This window comes from Chrysochloris asiatica, unplaced genomic scaffold (genome assembly GCF_000296735.1).
Source record: "Chrysochloris asiatica unplaced genomic scaffold, ChrAsi1.0 scaffold00127, whole genome shotgun sequence".
NCBI lineage: Eukaryota > Metazoa > Chordata > Mammalia > Afrosoricida > Chrysochloridae > Chrysochloris > Chrysochloris asiatica.
This window is the reverse complement of record NW_006408645.1, coordinates 1,078,645-1,099,192: the sequence shown is the minus strand read 5'-3', so window position 1 is coordinate 1,099,192 and position 20,548 is coordinate 1,078,645. Positions and strand designations below refer to the sequence as shown.

The following is a 20,548-nucleotide window of genomic DNA, read 5'->3' as shown; positions in this document are numbered from 1 at the left end:
ATTAAAAAAGGATTCTGTTGAGTTCACTTCAGCTCATGGAGAATCCACGTGTAAAACTACTCCAGAGGGTTTCCAATAGCTGATTTTTCACGGCGCCTCTGAGCGAACCATATGTTAATTGTTTGTACCACCCAGGGACTCTGGGAATTTCATAGTCTGGAGCAGCTCCTTTCTTACTTCACACCCACATCCTGGCACCCCTCTCTCTCAGGGGTGCTGATATTCACTTATTTGTATCTTAAGTATCGACCATTTTTGTACCTCCAAAAGCCTTGATCTCTGACTGCCAAATCTTAGAGCCAGGAAAAATGTTTGTATGCATGGAATTTTACCTGATTCTTCATCCCAATTGTAAAAATGGCATGGAGGCTGTGTTGGACCGCTTCTGACTTCATAGGGGAAAGGAAAATCAAACTCAACATCAGTCCAAGACTGATTCCTATGAGGTGGAGGTTAGATATCCTCTACCTTCCAACCTCCTTACTAATTCTGACACCAATTGTCCATCCCAAGGCATTGTCCACATCTCTGTTGGGCATGATGATGCGCTGCAGTGGCCACACAGAACTCACAGGTCATACTTAGGATTATGGTATTTATCAGGGGAGTTGTTAAATGCCATCGATTTGGTTCCAATCCATAACAACCTTGTATAGGGTTTCTGAGGAGCAGCTGGAGAGCTTGAATCGCTAAGCTTGTGGTTCAAGCTGACTTTGCAATCCAGTGCATTAACCCACCGTGCCATACAATTCAGGATCAGGAACGCACAGGATACGGGTCTTTGGTAGGGACCAACTCTTCTCAGATGTGCTTGCAGGCACGCCCAGGGCCTCAGCTTTGTGGCCTGCTTGGGGAAGTGTTAGAAAGTTCTTGGTCTCTCAGTCCCCTTGGCCTCTGCCTTGGTTGAGCAAGTGTAGCTCTGATGATTAAATTCCCTCTGCGCCAGTAAGCCTCAGCCAGAAGGCATTTGGCACCAGCTCCATAGGCTGACCATCTCAGTCCCCCTGCCCCAATTCCATTAACTGCTTGGAGGCAGTTATCAACAGAAAAAAGATAGACGTTGTCAAGGACTTCATTCTTCTTGGATCAACTAACAACACTCATGGAAGCAGCAGTCAAGAAATCAAAAACCATATTGCATTAGTTAAATCTGCTGCACAAGACCTTTTTAAAGTGTTGAAGAGCAAAGATGTCAGCTTGAAGACTAAGGTGCGCCTGACCCAAGCCATGGTATTTTCAATAACCTCATATGCACATGAAAGCTGGACAGTGAATAAGGAAGACCGTAGAAGAACTGATGCATTTGAGTTATGGTGTTGGAGGAGAATATTGAAAGTGCCATGGGCTGCCAAAAGAATGAACAAATCTGTGTTGGAGGAAGTACAGTCAGAGTGCTCCTTGGAGGCCAGGATGGCCAAACTTCATCTCTCATACTTTGGACATATTGTCAGGAGGGACCAGTCACTGGAGAAGGATATCATGTTTGGTAAGGTGGAGGGTCAGAGAAAAAGAGGAAGACCCCCAACGAGATGGATTCAAGCATGGCAACAATTGTGAGGTTGGCCCAGGATTGGGCAGTGTTTTGTTCTGCTGTGCATAAGGTTGCTATGAGTCGGTACCGACTTGATGACACCTAAAAACAACAACAACAACAAAAGGACTCTAACACTAAAGTTTTATATAAATCATAGTAGCCTGTGGGAAACACTGAGCAGGAAAAGAGTAAAGATGGAGGCAGAAGTCTAAGAGAATGTGGTATCACAGGAAAGGGAAGGGTTTGGATAGAGAGGGGGATCAATTAAGAACGACATCTGAGTTTAGCATCATGGAGTCCTGGTGTGGCACACTGGAATAAGCACTGGACTGCTAACTTCAAGGTCATCAGTTCAAACCTACCAACCACTCCTCAGAAACCCTATACAAGGTTTTCACTGAGTTGGAACCAACTCAATGGCACTTAACAACAACAGCAACAACATGAAAAACTATTTGTCCTTGAAAGGAAACGAACTTGAGGGAGATGGGAGTACACTGAGATGACTTAGAGGGAGGCAAATATATATGGAAATAGGATCCAGAGAGGATTTTCTTGCTATGTGCCTGTGTTTAAAATATCAGGCAGTTGGGGAGACTTTCCTAAGAAAAGTAGGAAAAGCTGAATCAGAATTAAGTATTTAATCACATAAAATAATTATTTATGCATGATGAAAATAGATGAAGCAAGGGGAAGACCACAGCATACACTGACCTTGAGTATGTTGACAGCAGGAACATTCTCAGCATCCAGGATGACCCCTTCACCCAGTGTGTATATGATGACTCTTGTTAATTCATTGCCAATTAACGTGCATCAGTGTTTTGGAGAGTAGATCGGGCTACTGTTGCCTATCAGGTAAAATTCTGTAACTCCCAGAGGGGATGTTATAGAAATTAAGTTTTTTATCTCCCCTTTTTGGAAGGTGCTCTGGTAACATTGTTGTTGTTGTTATGTGCCGTGGAATCGGTTCCAACTCATAGCAACCCTGTACAGGGTTTCTGAGGCTGGAAATCTTTATGGGAGCAGAAAGCCTCATCTTTCTCCTGTGGAACAGCTGGTAGTTTCGAACTGCTGACCTTGCGGTAACATAGTGGTTATAAATTGGGTTGCTAATCTCAAGGTCAACAGTTTGAAACTGTCAGCAGTTCCGTGGGAGCAAGATGAGGCTTTCTGTTCCTGTAAAGATTTAAAGCCTCCGGAACCCTATGCAGGGTCACTCTAAGTCGAAACTGATTCACAGCACACCACCACCACCATCAACCCCTTTTAGAGTTTTCTCAAGCCTCTTTAGTTTCTTCTTTTTCCTTCTCCTCCTGAGGTAAACCTTTATTGAGGTAAAAGTGAAATATAGTTGTTGTTGTTAAGTGCTGTTGAGTCAGTTTTGACTCACAGCGACCCTGTATAGAGTTTGCATGGAGCGGTTGAACCACCAACCTTACAGTTCAAACTGACTTTAAAGTCCAGCGCATTAACCTGCAGTGCCACACCAGGACTCCTGAAGTGCACAAAATTAAGTGTGCAGCTCATTGCATTTAGACATACATATCATACATCTGTATACTTACTCTTCAGATCAAGATCCAGAACATTTTCAGCTCCCAGCATTCTCCCTCATGCCTCTTCTCAGTCAGACCCCATCTTCTCCTAACATAGCCGTGTTCTGGTTTTTATCACTGGAGATTAGTTTTGTCTGAATTTGAGCTTCATATATATAGAATCATTCCAGCTTGTGTTCTTCTGTGTCTGACTTCTTTTGTTCAGCAGTAGGTTTGTGAGATTGAAGCATGCTGACGTGTTTACTAGTCGTGTACTCCTTTTCATTGTTGTGCAGCATTTTATTTGATGAAGAGTGCTATTGTTTTAATAATACACGATCCTTTGCTTTTTAGAGAAAAGGCCTTTCCTAAATCTACACTAGTATCTTGCCACGTTTATATTTGGTTCTGTAGTATGTCTTCTGTTCTAAATTGATTGCTTGAAAATAAAGTAAAAGAGTGCATGTGCCTCTCTTTCTTAGAAAACACAATTTAAAAATACACATAAAAACTAATGACCCCAATTTAGTTCCTTTCCATCTAGTTGGGCAGGAAATTGGTCTTCCAGATCTTTGGTATTAGGCAAGGCAACCCTAGATGCTAATTTGGACTCTGGGTGGAGCAGGAAGTGGGTTCCTTGTGTAGAAGCATCCCTTGCCTGATGTGCAGTTTTATGTCTCCCCATCTCTCCCTGGTGGATGATTTACAGTAAGATGAGTCAGAGAATAGTAAAGGACGGCCCCAAACTCTCCAAGAACCAGAAGTTTTCTGAGCATTTCAGCATACACTGCTGCCCACCATTCACCTTCCTCAACTCCAAACGCGAGATTGTGGATCGTAAATACAGCATCTGCAAGAGTGGTTGCTTCTACCAGAAGAAAGAAGAGGACTGGATCTGTTGCGCCTGCCAGAAGACCAGGTAAGTTGGTCCACACCGCCCATTCGGCACTAGGATTGGGTATTCGCCTGTTGTCTCTCAGCATGCAGCCCACCCTTCATACTCTGCTCTGTGAGGTTGGGTCTGGGGCTCTGCAGACCACACTTGCCTAGGCCCCTGGCAGTTGACTCCCTGTAAAGTTCCTCCATTGGAAGGCACTGGTGGGAGGGGGGCAGGGTCTTCCTTCCTGTTTCCAGCTCCTGTCAGCATCCCTTAAGCAGAAGAGGAGAGTCCTGGCTCCAGGCTCCAGCTTCTTTTGGCCCTCTCAGAACCAGCCGCCGTGCAACGTCCCCTCAGAGGCCCAAGGTCCAGCCAGCTGCACCCCCCGCCGTGGTCAGAGCACCAGCCAAGCCACGGTCCCCTTCGAGGTCCGAGCGTCAGCCACGACCCCGCCCAGAGATCCGACCACCACCAGCCAAGCCGCGCCCCCCTCAGAAGCCCAAGCAACAGCCGCGCAGCTCCCCCCTCAGAGGGCCAGGCACCAGCCGTGGGGGTTCCCCCATCAAAGCTTCTAGGTTCTGGTAACATCATTTCTTCCCATTCATTCCCCTAGTCCTAAGGTTAGTAGCTGCTTCCTATGTTTACTAATATCTGGGCTATTTCAGTGGGTCTCTCTCAGCCTTACCAAACCTGTGTAATCCATTCCTTACATTAAATCCCTATGTTTGAAATACTTAGTGTGGTTTCTGTTTTCCTCCTACACACTATTGATACAACACTTCAGATGGTTAGATCCTTTGTGTAGTAGGATAGAAGTGATGAATTAATTTATCAAAGCAGAGTATTATCTGAAGTAGCAAATGAGTACCTCAATTCTTGTACCTCAAAGAGAGGAGGGATGGTGACTCAAGAACATCTCAGAAAGCTTAAGCCATTTCATGTGTCTTTCCAGCATTCTTCATCTGACGCTATACCAGTGGCTAGAATCACATATTCATTTGCTCTTTTGGTTACTCAACATCCTTATTGCAACAACCTCCACATACCGTGCTGCAGAAAAGAATATGGAATTGAACAAGCCAAATTGGTTGTGATTTATGAGGACCAACAACAGAATAGCTGGTCATAGTCTAGGGTATAAATGCTCTAATATCATAATCAATACATTGGGCCATGGGACCCCTGAGCAGACAGTTTTTGTCTCTGCCACAGGAATTTGGGACTTTACAGAGGAGGTTATGCTGGGATGAGTAGAGGGTAAGAGGAGGGTGATCCACGTAGAAAGGAAAGGAATCGGAAGTTTGGAGAGTCTGAGAGACCCATGTTCATCTGCTCCATCTTAGGGAAGCCAGCGTTTTAATCCTTTCAATATTTGGAACTAAATCCATTTTATAAGTGGGTGCTATTTGTATTTGAAGGAGCTCTGGTAGCATAGTGGTTATGAATTGGGCTGCTAATCTCACGGTCAGCAGTTCGAAACTACCAGCTGTTCCAATGGAGAAAAACGAGGCTTTCTGCTCCAATAACGATTTACAGCCTCGGAAACCCTATACCGGGTTGCTATGAGTCGGAACCGACTCCACAGCACACAACAACAACAACAACTATTTGTATTTGAGATTCTCATATCTTCTGTGGAGACCCAGCACCTGTGTAGCACATTACTGCGTGTGGATGTCACTGATATTTACAGATTTAGTATGCAGAAAAATCCATCGTGGAGCATGTTAAATATGTCCCCCAAGAATCCCATTCATTAAGTCAATGGTGACACCTGGGGATCTGTATTTTCAACAAGCATCCTCAGCCCCAATTCCTGAAGGGATTATACTTTGACCTAGGTCCTTCAGAAATAAATGATCCAGAGTCTGTGATATATCCTAAAGAAATGTGGAAGATACCAAATTTTTAACCTGTAACAAGTGTGAGATTGGGGCACTTTAACTTGTGAAGTACCAGGCTGGTGTTCTTCAGTGTCATTGAGCTGGTTCCAACTAATAGTGGCCAAGGAGTCGCTGGTGGGTTTGAACTGCCAACCTTGTGGTTAGCAGTCTAGTATTTACCCTAAAGCACCACTCCAGGACGCCTGTGGACCGGACCAGGCTAGCAGCCCCTAAAACTTTAAGTCTTGTGTCCGGGAACCTAATTATTCATTTAAAAACCTGTTGCTATTGAATTGACTCTGACTCATAGCAGCCTATATGACTGAGGAGAACTGCTCCATAGGGTTTTCAAGGCTGCAGAGCTTTATGAGAGTAGACTGCAATATCTTTCTCTTGTGGTTCTTAAGAGTCACCACACTCTCAGTCAGTAATTTGTTGTTATGTGCTGTTGAGTTGATTTCAACTCATAGCTCCCTCTATAGGGAGTCCAAGCATCTAGTGGGTTTGAACTGCTGATCTCGTGGTTACCAGTCTAGTGCTTATCCTACAGTGTTGCATCAGGGCTTATTAATTTAGACCCTCCTAAATGATCAGGGTTGCTATGAGTTGGCGCTAACTTGATGGCACTTAACAACAACAAAAATGATCATCCCTGTAGGATAAGCACTGAACTGCTAACTGCAAGTTTGGTGGTTCAAATCTACCTGCTGCTACTCGGAAACCCTATTGGAGTCGCAATGAGTTGAAACTGACTCAATGGCACTTAACAACAGCAACAAATGATCTGATGGACTCTAAACCACAAGGTCGGCAGTTCAAGCCCACTAACTGCTCGTTGGGAGAAAGATGAGGCTTTCTGCTCCTGCAAAGATTTACAACCTCAGAAACACTGTAAAGGATGATTGTGAGTCAAAACTGACTTGATGGCACTTAACAACAACAACAAAGGGCAGGTAAACTTTGATATATGGAAGTAGGTAGGAATATGCTGAGCATATTTATCCAAGAAGCATGCCACCTACTGTGGCTGCTGCAAGCCACAATCTACAGGGAGTTGAGTGATGGCTCTTGGGTAGCTGGGGTTCAAGCAGGACATGAACTCACCTTCATCCATCAAATGGGTATTCTTGTTGTTAAGTGCTGCCAAGTCAGTTCTGAGGTGTAGCGGCCCTATGTAGGGTTTCCAAGGAGCGGCTGGTGGGTTTGAACACAAACCTTGTGGTTAGCAACCCAATGCTGATCCTGTTGATGTATTTTGATTCCATCATCTCAGGGTTTTCAGTGGTTATCAGTGGAGGTACCTCCACAAAGAGTCAATGCCATTTCCGTGGGTGCAGAGGGCCTGAAAGTCTTTATTCAAAACTCAGTTTGGTGTAATAAATCTCATGTTGTATTGCTTTTGCACCATCTGAATTCTACCTGAGTACTGCTGTGGTTGTGAGTAGCTAGTTTGGGGTCAGTCAGTCACTTATTTGGGCAGTACTGTGAGTGCCTTTGACTCATTGTTTCATAACATTTCTAGTTGTACCTCATTGAGTCCTGTGTACTGAAGGACCAGAGGACCAATCTATTTCTGTATATATATCTTATCATGACAATATGCATAGTACTGCATCATACCAACTGCTCAGGTGGCATTTATGAGTGGTCCGTCCCTTTGTAATAAATACTGTGTTCCCTCCAGGGGCCAGTGCTGAGATTGGCTGGCTCTGAGATTAGCCCACATTCAGTGATTCCAATCTCCATGTTCCCTCTCCTTCTTCAGTCACTTACTTATTCCCCTTGTTTCATTTCAGTAGATAATAAAAATCAAAGCCCAGGCAAGATTACTGATTGTTAGAGGTTAAATGTGCTTAAGTGACTTTAGGTTCTCCCTATATCTTGATTTGGTCTCTAGGAGATAAAGAATGTACTAATGTGTTGAATCTCAAATTGAAGCAAACCTTGATTTGGTGGTCTGTTGACGACCCACTGTATAGGGTTAGGAATGGCTAGGTACTTCTAAAATTTAGGGTCAGGACCATGGTTGAATGGCTACATGTTGGTTACATCCATAGGAGTAGAATCTACTTGACCTTCCCCTTGTAACTGTAGAAGAAAAGATTTGTATTTACATATTGTTTAGGTTCATTAGAAATTGACAGGCCCTCCAAAGAGCAATGCAATTAGAAACACAGGTAATTGACAAGCTAAAATTTACTTCAGAAGAACAAGTAATCCATGAGGAATTACTATTAGAGGTCCCAGATTGAGCACTGACAGTTCCGAGGGGCAAGCTGCTAAGGCTCTGACTAGTAGCTAGAGTTAGCCTGCCTGCTTTTTAGGCATGTAGACCCAAGTTTATTCTGGATACTTTTATGACATGCCTTGCCCTCTTTTTGTTCTTTCAGGTGTATAAGAGGTAGACTTAACATTTTCTCCTTTTCTTTGTGCAGGATTGGGCAAACGAGTCCTTTCAAACCCTTTTCTGAGTCTTCCTTGTTTCCCAGAGTGATATATACTGACTTTATATTCATGTCTTAGAAAGAACTTTTTACATGTTTGTGGAGAAATTTCACCAGGTATATAGTAGGCTTAATTTCTCTTTAGTGATTATAGGCTGGACATCTAATTTTGGTCTCTCTAGTCAACCAAAATGAGAAATTAATTGATCGTCTTCCAGTAATACCAGAGTTAAGAAAAGGACAAGATTTTGCCCTGTCTACCTCTGAAATTGCATTATTGCTGTTATGAGTTTGGGTGGCTGAACTCTTGAATCCTGATCTTCTTAATGACTAATATTGTTGAAGATCTTTTCATGAGTCTGTTTGCCACCCATATATCTTCTTTGGTGAAGTGTTTGCTCATCTTTTGCCCATTTAAAAATTTTTGTGTTCTTGTTTTCTTATTAATGAGTTTTGAGAATTTTTCCAATATATTCTGAATGTAAGTCCTTTTACGAATAAATGTTTTGCAAATATTTTCTCCCAGTGTGTGGTTTACCTTTTCATTTTGTTAAGTGTCTTTTGAAGAACAGAAGTTTAAAGTTTATTAGCTTTTTTCTTTTATGATTCCAATTTATTAACTCTTTTCTTTTATGACTCATGCTTTTTGTGTTGTAAGAAATCTTGGCCTATCCTGAGGTCCCAAGAGTTTCTTCTAGAAAATTAAAATTTTTATATTTAGGTCTATTGTATCCCTTTAGGGTTAATAGTTTGTCAATGGCATGTGATACGGGTTCAGGTTCAGTTTTGTTGCATATGGCTATCCAATTGTTCCAGCACAATTTGTTGAAAAATTCTCTATTCAGTTACCTCTGCATCTTTATCAAAACGTAGTTGACCAAATATGTGTAAGTTTATTTCTGTACTTTCTGTTATGTTCCATGGAGCAATGTGGCTTTCTATTTACCAATACCATTGTCTTGATTGTTGTAGCTTTATAGAAATTATTGAAACCAATTAGTGTGAATCTTCTTACATTTTTTTTTTCGTCTTAAATATTGTTTTGACTAGTCTAGTTCCCTTACTTTTCCATATAAATTATGGAATCAGTGTTAATTTCCACAATATTTTCCTAGAGTTTTGACTGGGATTGTGTTGAGTCTGTAGATCAGTTCAGGAGTACTATAATAATACTGAGACTTCCAATTCACAAACATGGTGTATGTCTCCTTTCATTTAGATCTTTTTTGTTTTATAGTTTTTCAGCAAACAGATCTTGCATATATTTTGTTTGCTTTATATCTAAGTAATTAATGTCTTAAATTGTAAATAAGTAGTACTTAAACATTTAAAATATCTGATTGTTCACTGCTAGTATAATCAAATGTAATTGACTTTTTATGCTGACCCTAAATCCTGTGATTTTGATAAACTCACTTGTTAGTTCTAGTAACTTTTTTGTAGACTCTGAGATTTTTCTCCATCGAAATGATGTTGTCTGTCAATAGAGACAATTTTATTGTTTCCTTTTTCATCTATATGACTAGCTTTTGTATGTTTTGTACTGCTATTTCACTTAACATCTGAATAGGATTTTTTTTTCTAATTTTAAAAGCACTCCAAAAGACAAGGAAAGCAAAGCTATAATCTCCATAAACTTCACTTATAGTGGAAATATGCCACATTCCTAATACATGCTTCTTGGTGGGTTTTGTTTATTTGATTTGTAAGTCAAGAATTTTGATGGCATTCTGAGAGTGCTCAACCAAGCCTCATTTCAGAAGTGATCACATAGAATTCTGTTATCTGTATAAATTACAGTTAATATAATACAACCCTCAGTTGGTTAAATTTATCTTCTTGTCTGTAGCTAGAGGCTTATAATGTCTTTACTTGGTATTTATCTTCTTCCTGAACAAAGTCTATGTGTCTTCCCCTGAATAGGAATGTATCAATATGGCCTGAATTTTATAATGTGAACACATATCTTTTATCTGTATGTTTGTGTGCATCCATGCCTTTATGTGTATGCGATGTGAAACTTGTTTTCTCTAGGAATGTGTGTGTCAGGGAGGGGATGGTGGAGAAGGTACTTTGATTTTGTTTGTGGTTTTCTGTTTCAAAATGGTCAGTGATGATCAATCAGGAAAATAGATCATTATCATACAAGGGGGCTTAAAATAATCATGGAAAAATGGAATGAAATGATAATGAAATTGTTCCATGAACATTTTGAAGTCCTGTTGTACATAAAGATAGCATAATGTTCAGGCTAGGAAAAAAACATTTTTTTTTCATATTACTTTTGCCAAAGAGTGCCAGCTGGGTTTCTGAGAAGAAAGATAAACTACAAAAGTAGGCTGGAAATTCACAGTTGTGTTTACTGAGCCTGGAGAGACAGTGTACACCACTTACCAATGCCACATTTTTCTTCTTCTTTTTATAAATCAGATTGAAAAGGAGGAGCAAGCCAGCTGCAAGGAAGAAGTGACCAAGGAGGAATTTCAGGTGAATGGATGGTCTCAGATCCTGGACTCACTGCTTCTCAACCCTCATGCCCTTGGACAAGTTATCTGGCTTCGAATATGATGCAGGGGCAGGCACCTGCTGATGTGGCAACTACAGAAGCCCACAGCCCTCATGGTGTGGGGGCCATGGGGGCAATCTGCCTGGAGGTGAGAAGGGGCATCTCCAGTAGGTAGGTCTCCAGCAGCTCCTCAGAGCTCGGTGACACAGCTCTTTGCCTTCACCTGAAATTCTTCCTTCCCCAGCATGCCCACAAGCTTCCAAGATCTTGACCAGGATGGGTTCAAGTGCCAGCCATGCATTGTCCTCTAGACCTCTACTCCCCTCTGACCTTCTGTTTCTGAGTCTGACTTTTTATTCGTGATCTGTCTTGCGAATTAGTTCTGTATCAGGGTCCCTCTCTTTTCCCTGTGCCTTTTGGTTTCCATTGGCCTCCTTATTCTGGTCCCTATGCCAGCCTAGAGTCAGAGTCATAATTGTGGAAAGTCAAATTATTTTCCGAGTAAGATATTAGACTGTCATGTAATACAGGCATGCAAAGAAATGCCCAGGGAAGGTGGGAGTTGTGTAAATCCACTTGTGAGATGTAGCCAATGTGTAGTGTCAGAAGTAGGGAGAAAAGGCACCAGGAAGATGCCTTCTCCCATTCTCCTTCCCTGGGTTCCTGTTTCCAATCCCACATGGGGCTTTGTGAACACTTCCTCTTGGTCCCAGCCTCAGTGACAGCAAATACTCTTAAGGTTGATCCTTGCCCTTTCCACTTGGATGGCCTGGGTCCAGAATTAATTACTTTTCAAACTGAACTACTTTGTGCAAGTGTTCTGGCTTCAACCATGAGACCCTACCCCCATCCCTTTTCCTGAGGGATCCTGAGGGAAGATCTTTTTTGTTTTGTATTTTTCAGGAAACAGATCTTGTCCATGGTTTTTTTTTTTTTTTTTTGCTTTATATCTAAGTAATTAATGTTTCTTTTTTTGTTGTTGTTGTAAATAGTACTTAAACATTTTAATATATGATTGTTTACTGGATGGGACCCCCATAAGGCAGGAGATGGTAGCATCCCACTGCTTTTTACCTTGGACACAGGCAGATGGTGTCAGGACAGTTTCATGAGATCAGAACGGGAACTTAGGGAGCTGCTGTTGCCAGACTGTAGACGCTTACAGCCCAGGGGAGGGCTGGCCTGTCAGTGTTTGCTGTTATTAATGTTAAGTGCCGTCGAATCAGTTCCGATCCATAGCGACACCGTACAGGGCTTCTGAGGAGCGGCTCGTGAGCTTGAACCACCGACCTTGTAGTTTAAACCAACTTTGCAGTCCAGTGCATTAACCCACAGGGCCACACCAGGACTCTGGGAGTGCTTAGACCTCTGCATAATTTCAGTGTGACAGTGTAGTGGGATCAGGAGGAGCTTGGCTTTGGAAGAGGGGAAAGTTCAATGGCGTGAGGCATGCATTGGGGGAGGTTAGGCCAAGACTTCTGTCTTTCTCTAGGAGGTCTTGGTATGTGGGACCTGAAACCATTTCTAATGGGACAGGGTTGGAAGTTGACCTCCCCTCTTTTCTCTCAATTTCACTATTGATTTGGTGCTGTAGGATCACACTGGACTTCAAACCACAAGGTTGACAGTTCAAACTCACCAGCTGTTTCTTGGAAACCCTACATAGGGTTGCTATGAGTCAGAACCAACTCAGTGGCACTTAACAACAACATTTGTAGCCCCTGACCATTCAGAAGGACTTTGATCTCTAAAAAATACTTCTTGGACTTTGTTGTTGGTATGTGCTGTGGAGTTGGTTCCTACTCATAGCGACCCTGCACAGGGTTTCCGAAGCTGCAATCTTTACGGGAGTAGAAAGTCTCATCTTTCTCCCATGGAACAGCTGGTAGTTTTGAAGTGCTGACCGTGAGATTAGCAGCCTGATTAAAGATCTCTAAAAGGGGTCACCAACTTCCTCTGATCAGGGCCATAACAATATACTATTTCTACCACACCTCTCCTACCTCTGGGTAGATCATCTTGTGTTCCAGCAGATTGAAGTGTGTGTGTGTGTGTGTCCTTGTGCACTGGGGAGACACATTTAGGAGAATATATTTAGGTTCTAATTTTTTGTCTGAGGCACAAATACTGCTGAGCCCGTTCACTTTCATGTATTTTCCTCCTTTTTTCTATTGTCGCCTTTTGTATGTGTAAACACTGTGTTGTCATATGTGCCTGGTACTTGTTTCCATCTTAGACTCTGTTCTTGTTATTCATTCTATCTGTGATGTTCACGTCCCTTGGTTTTTCATAGGTAACTTCAGCTCAGACCTCATCTTCTAGAGACGCTTCGTTTGACCGCTGACTGATGTTTCCCACTGACTCTACTTGATCATGTTAGTTTTGTCTTAATAGCACTTCTAAACCTCTGGAATTATCCTTCATTTATTTGTTTACTGCTTGACTCTCCTTCCCATCTTAATGTAAACACCATGATTGCAAGACTTGTTTATTGCTATATCCTTAGATTAGATCTTGGCATCCAATAAATACTTGTTGACTGAATGGATGTTTGTTGCTTTTTTTTTTTTTAACAATAAGAAGTTTTAAAAAAAAAATTTAGAGAATTTACAGAAGTCAAAGATGCCACTGTATTTAGCAACAAAAACTGTTGGTGACGTCTGTACTGAAACCTCTTTGAGGAGTGAATGGAAGATGAGGAACAGGAATTCAAAAATGTACACACAATTCCTGTGAAGGGAAGCAGAGTGGCAGGGCAACAGCTGGAGTGTCCGTGACCTCAGGAGACACTCAAGCCGGTGACAAGGCAGTAGAGAGGCTATATGGAGAAGGAGGAGATAATTGATGAAGCCACATGTTATACTAAGGAGGTAGGAAGGAGGGAATCCAGGCCATAGGTGAGGGGAGAGGGTCAGGTGTGATGCAGGGATACTTTTTCACTGGAAATGAGGGAAGAAAGTTAAAGAGCATGTAGGTTCTGGTGGGCTTGCAGGGGCAGATTCTCTGTGAAGTAGGAGACAAGGTGGTCTTTTCACAATAGGGATGGCAGTGTTGGTTGGTAGGTATGAGGACAGTGGAGAGGGTTATAAAGAAATTACTTAAACCATGATTTTAGAAACCTTGAAACTCTTCCTACAGATGAATTTATTAAATGTCCATTGATGTATATGTGTATATGTTGTTGTTGTTGTTGTTAAGTGCCGTTGAGTTGATTCCAACCCATAACGACCCTATATAGGGTTTCCAAGGAGCAGCTGGTGAGCTTGAACCACCGACCTTGCAGTTCAAACAACTTTGCAGTGTGACGCATTAGCCCACAGCACCAAAAATTTATAATTAAAGGCAACAGTTTTTCAATAAGTCTTTGCCTAGAAATTCATATGTCTGTTCTAAAAGTCAACATTCAATTATAAAATTCTAGATCTAAATTAGAGTCCCATATGGTCTTCTATGGAAGATGAAAGTACTGTGAAAAGAAAGGCAGAGAATAAAGAGCCAGAAAGAAACTTGGACTCTGGGACTCTGTCAACATTTCACCAGATCACAGAGAATAAAACCAGGTGCTGAGACCATAATCTGGTATAATTATTCACCTGGGCTGTTGTTTTGCTAGAGAAATGTGGAAACTCAGCATTGAAAGGATCCTTAGAGGGCTTCCTGCCTGTTCCCATAGGAGATGTTTCAGTCTCATAAATAACACCATTAACAGATATTTGCTGTCTCTTCTTAAGTAAAATGTTGTTGTTGTTGTTAAGTGCTGTTGAGTTGGTTCTGACCCATAGTGGCCCTGAATAAGGTTTTCAAAGAGCGGCTGGTGAGTTTGAACTGCCGACCTTGCTGTCGAATGCTTACCCTACAGTGCCTCACCAGGAGTCCCTTCTGAAGTAAAACCAAATACCCTGTGTGGTGCTGCAAGGTAATGCGCTGGACACAAGGTCGCTTTGCACTAAAGGTCCATGTTCAAACCCATCAATAGCTCCTTGGAAACCCTTTGCAGATTGTCTATGAGTTGGAACCAACTCAACAGCAGTTGACAACAACAAGAAAAGGGCAAAGATTCTTGATCCAACAGTAAGGCGTACAATAGTAATCTAGAGCGGTATTGCACAATCACTCTGGCTTTTTTTGTAACACAGGATGGTTGGTTAAAGGCAGTGATAAAAAGAATCTCTTTTTTATTGAGCATCAACTGTGTATTCATTCTACACCACAGTGTATTTTGTGTTTGACTTGGGATTGACTGATTACGACTCCCATGACCACTAGTCCATGAGGTTAAATCTATTACCAGCCTGTGACTACACTGAGCATGCTGGAGCTCTGGGGGTGCCTAGGAGGTGATAGCTTATGAGGGGAGAAAGAGGGGGAGACAAGCAAGCTCCAGGCTATACTTCCGCACCAACCAAAGCGGCTTTCGCGGTCTATGTTGAGTTCTAAGGTTTTATCGATAAATGGTTTTGTTGGGTAAAAGAATCTGAAAATCTCTCTTCCACCACTGAAAGCAAATATAGAATCCATCTGCAAGTGATTTTCTAAATGATTTGCTGAGTGGACTAGTGTACTAGTTGGTGTTACATCATAGGTTTGTGTTTTGTTGGCTGGTATTTCTGTGAATACTTACTTCCTCTTAAGGAACAATTCACTTGCTACTAAGTTCAGTGTTTGTACTTTTGGTCTACTAGCTAGGTTTCCCCAAAGTATGGATGAGGAAAAAAGCATAGGTTAGCAAACAGTTCTGAAAACGATACCTATGCTTTTCTTTTTAAACCAACATATGTAAAATTAGTATATTCAACATGGTAGTAAAAATCCCATAAAAGTGCATTAAAAATACATAAAATAGGTTTGAAGAGAGTGGAGAAGATGAGAGACTATAGCTTAAGGGTGCCCTTAATTTATAGTAAGTCAAATATCTTTCAGATTTCAGTCATTTGGTTTAAAAAGACCTCTCAACAATACAGCTATGTTCTTAGACTCTGTTAAGTCTGATATTAGATTTTGATACACACGAATGGTTCCAAAAGTCCATTCATAACCTGGGATGGGAAACCTGTGGAACCCAGTGTAGAATCAAGGGTGCTATCTGGAGAGGCTCTCTAGAACACAAAAGCTGAAAGGGTTTTTTTAGAGCAAAAGATAATCCCAAACTATTAGGGCCCAGAAAGAAGCTACTCTCAAGTGCTAAGAAGGTCTAAGTTTCTAAAAAGTACCTTTTTAGGTATGAAAAGATGAGAAAGAGTTTTGGAGGCTCTGTTTGAGAAGGTGGCTGACCATGGAAGTCCTTCTCATGGTGAGTTAATGGTGACAGACATCTCTGATAAAGGTGGGAATTGTTTTCACCAGCGTTAATCAGACCAGCCGTTGATGCAGAAAGGAAATAACCTTTTGTGTTTGTTGTTATGTACCATCAAGTCTACTACAACTCATAGTGACCCTGTGCAGGGTTTCCAAGGGGCAGCTGGTGAATTTGAACTGTCAACCTTGTGGTTCAAACCGACCTTGAGGTCCAGCGCATTATTGCATAGCGCCACTTGGGCCAACATTAGAAGCAGATACTGAAAATATTCCCTCTGCCCAGGAGATGGTCAACACACAACCCCATGCTGACCTCCAAGCAAATCAATTTGAAGAAAGACACATAAAAATATCAGTATTGTGTTCACCATCAAGGAGCGTCTGCTGACCTGTCGTTCAACTGATGTGAGACTCAGTAGGTTTTCATTAACTGAATCCTATTATTCCCTAGATCAGAGAGTAAGTTTTTCCCAACACCTCCTCAAATAATTCACTTGTAGGCATGCCTTTTCCTTTGTGGGACAAAGATGAAGGTGCCACAGTGGGAAGTAGAGTGCCCCAGATCACACAGGGGGTGCCCTATGAGAGCCAGCCTAGTTTCCAGACCTCTTACTGAGGGGGGCCAGTTAAAAAGACCTGCTCTGTTTTGTTTTTGTTGTTTCTGGTCTCTGACACACATCAACCTTTTGGTTTGCTCCCTGCAATTTCTGTCACAGGAGAAGAGCACCTCTCTTGTCTCCCGGAAGAAATCTTTTCTGCATCAAGAAGAAAAACCCTGGTGCCTTGTCTTGTTTCCTCACGATGATCAAGCAGACTTTTACATAATCTGTTTTTGTTATAATTCACTTTCCATTTCTTGATTTCTCCGTGAACATCATCTTCTGCAGTTGACAGTTTGTTCTTCCTCTTCTGCCTTGTCAGCTTTCTGAGTCAGACCCTTTAGCAGAGTCTTAGTTTTCTACTGATGGAGACCATTAAGGATCTCTACTGGCAGCTGCAAGATTTTGCATTTATTTTCAACTAGAGCTTGGAATGCAAGCATTTTCCAACTTATTTTTTCCTCCCAGCTGATGCCTTGCTGACACCTCATTATTCCGCATGGAATGTAAATGGTGTCTGTCTTCTTCAGCTCTTGTGAATGTAGATTTTTAGCTTCATCTGACTCCCCTCATTTTTTCTCTTCTTAATATGATAATCTCCCAACCAATGCTTCATTTTCAAAGCTATCACTTCCTTTTCCCTTCCTGTGATTTTTCCTTTTAGATTCAAAACTCACGATCAAGACGTTTCTGCTGTGTAGCATTTTGATTCTGAAATTCAGCTGCATTCTTTGCAGCTTCTTTGTCTCTGAGTCTTGAGCTCTCATCTGGTTTGTTCACTGGTCATGCTAGGGCCCAGGTGAAGGAGGATGTAAAGTTCAGGGGCAGGAGCAGGTGGGGACAGAAGGAGAAGTCCATGGTCTTCCCTTTGTCCCATTCCAGCTCTGTCAACCTTGCTGATATTATCTTTATTACACATGTTCCATCCTCTGTCTCACCTCAAATTCAAGCTGATAATGGTGGGCTCCTCCCAGGCTCCTGTATGTCTTGGGTGGTCCAATGAATCTATACCACTATCCCTTCCTCTTGTTCCAGCTCCTACTTTTCTTCTGTCTCTTTCCCTCATTCATTACCACAACACACTTCAGCCCACAATGTCTGTTTTTCTACAACTTAAATTCACAGAAGATCTGGGCTTATAGATTTCTAGCAGAGCTGCATCTCTGTCTACATTTTTATTGCTCTGGGCTACATACCTTCTTCAGTGTTATCTCTCTCTGGATCTCGTTCCCGGATTCTAGCTGAAATTCGACCCCAAACCAGCACCACGTTGACTTGTGCAGCCCCCCACTGTTAGACAACAAGCAACAGTGCCAGACAGTGGTGCTGACCCACAGCCAGGTGCATTCTGGCTCTCGGTCTCTTCAAGCCCAGCTTTCTTCCCACTCCCGTATGGCCTGGTACCAAGGTTCTGCTATGCCCTGCAGGTGCGTTAATGTGAGTCAGAAGAGTTACATCACTGTCAAATCCAACTCCTTAAAACTTGCTTTCATCTATAACTTCAATTTACTTCTGCGCCCGTAAAGATTTACAGCCTCGGAAACCCCGTGCAGAGTCACTCTGAGTCGGAACTGACTCCACAGTACTTAACAACAACAACAGCATTGTCTCATTGGCCCCGGTGTGGCACCACAGGATAATGCACTGAACAGCAAGGTCAGTTTGAAATGCAAGTTCGGCAGTTCAAACTCACCAGCCTCTCCTTGGAAATCCTAGACAGGGTCCCCATGAGTCAGAAGCAACTTGACGGCACTTAGCAACAACAACAACAACAAAGCAATATTTCAAGTCTGCAAAAGTCCTTGGTCAAACTTGAGTCCAGTTTCCCACGTGACGTCTTTTATCCTTTTCTGGTGTAATTGCCTTTTGGGTGCTAATTTGAGAGTATCTTGAGTCCACACAAAGAATGGAGATACGAACTATGTTCGTGAATAAGTGTGTGTTTGTGTTTGCTTGCCTTCTTGCAACATAGATAGATAGCCAGAGATAGAAATGCTTTTTCCTTTTTGTGGCTTCCTTCCATGTGACTTCATGTGGTCTTGGAGAGGTAGGGACCATCCCCTTTATTGTCTAACCTCCTGCGGTCCCATCCCCTCCTGCTGAAAAGCATACGCAGAGGGAAGTACAGGGCTCCATGTGTGGGTCAATCTTGTGCTCATCCTTACCCATAGAGAAGGGGACTTGGCTGGCAATTCATTTGAATTCCCATCCCTTCTGACTTGTGAAACCCGAGTTGCTGTGAAATGAAATGGCTTTAGTGTACGTATATCACCCCACAGGGCTTTAGAAAGCACACTTCTTAAGGAAGCCTGTTTTGTGAACTTAACAACCACCCTTGGGATGGAACTGTTTTAGAACATAATATTGTGACCTTCTTAAGCAGGGAATAAAATTTGCTAAATGGTTTAACCAAGGACACTGTTTACATAGAGGAAAGTCAGGTTTTTCTTTCTTTTTTTTTTTTCCTAAATAAAGAAATTATTTTGTCTTAAATTCTGAGCCCCCTATTTACAATATCTGCCTGGATTACCCAGTTCTTTTTCCCCCACACATTTTTTTTTTTTTTAAGGAATCCTCCTTTCATAGGTCTCTGGAGCACTAAGAACTTACAGAATATTTAATAAATCAAAATAAAAGTGTCTGCTCCCAAGTTCATGAACAAGCCTGTTCATTAACATTTTTTCTCGAAAATAGGGTCAATATTTTCTGACAGAACCAATAATGAAAGTATACTGAAGAAAAAAATCATTTAAGGATTTATTGAGAATGTAAGTGAAGATCTGTAAATAAAAATTCCAACCATTTCAGAGAAACCAAACCATATCAGATAAGTTCACACTGCCATTTCAGGGTGCAGTTCAATGCACCAAGGGTATGCTATTATGTCAATATCTTAACCAGGACTTCAACCTGGCTCACTCGGGTTCAAACCCTGGCTGAGAAGTTTCATTTCCAGCCCAGATGTACTGAATCAGAATCTACATTTAAACAAGATCCCAGCCAGGACTCTTATGCTAATGTCTTGAACTACCACTCTACTAGTCATTCTCAGAACCAGTCCCTAACCAGCAGCAGTACACTCACCTGAGAACTTGTTAGAACTGCAACTTCTCAGCAGGGGTTTGAACCAGAATGAACAATTCAAAACCTTGATCTTAACCTGGCTCAAGGAGCTCAGAACTCCATGGTATGGCTCACAAGTGGCAATGACCAAATACTGTTGATGAGTACACACTTTACTTGGTTGATATTCTCATTGTTGTTGTGGTTAAGTGCTGTTGAGTTGGTTCTGACCCATAGCAACCCTGTATAGGGTTTCCAAGGAGCAGTTCGGGAGCTTGAACCCCCAACCTTGTGATTCAAACCAACTTTGCAGTCCAGTGCATTAACCCACAGCATCATACCAGGACTCCAGAGATTCTCATTGTAGTTGGGTGTAAAGAATCAGGATCAAAGCATCTTGTCAACTCTCATCAGGGCTGGGAGGTGACCCTGGCAGCTATCACTTTAAGAGAGTTAGTATACAAAGTAGTTCAGAGTGTGGAGCCTGAAATACTTGTGGTCAAACTCGTATCTGAGTGTTAACTACTTGTGTGACTTTAGACAAGTGTGTGAACTTGAACAAATGACTTACACTCTCTAAGCTTCATTTTACAGGTGGTGTGCTATTGTTGTTGTTGTTGCTAAGTGCTGTCGAGTCGATTCTGACCCATAGCGACCCTGTAGAGGGTTTGCAAGGAGCAGCTGGTGAGCTTGAACCACCGACCTCGCAGTTCAAATGACTTTGCAGTCTGATGCATTTGCCCACAGTGCCACACCAGGACTCCAGTGTAGGGACAAATTAAATAAGGGGGTGGGAGGGGGAGACATGT

General features: G+C 42.1%; 1 protein-coding gene across 1 annotated transcript; it reads left to right on the top strand.

Annotated features, from left to right (window-relative positions):
- Positions 1–3,785: 3,785 nt before the first annotated feature.
- On the top strand, positions 3,786–10,746 carry MOBP (myelin-associated oligodendrocyte basic protein). Its single transcript, XM_006869124.1, has 2 exons — positions 3,786–3,991; positions 10,707–10,746. Exons 1-2 carry the CDS (start codon positions 3,786–3,788, stop codon positions 10,744–10,746), a joined length of 246 nt encoding a protein of 81 aa, XP_006869186.1.
- The last annotated feature ends 9,802 nt before the right edge of the window (positions 10,747–20,548 follow it).

Bases quoted from the DNA above. Each gene is read 5' to 3' on its own strand.
- MOBP (XM_006869124.1), top strand. From the start codon at position 3,786: ATGAGTCAGAGAATAGTAAAGGACGGCCCCAAACTCTCCAAGAACCAG. The intron at 3,992-10,706 runs GTAAGTTGGTCC...TTTATAAATCAG, and splicing joins TGCGCCTGCCAGAAGACCAG to ATTGAAAAGGAGGAGCAAGC.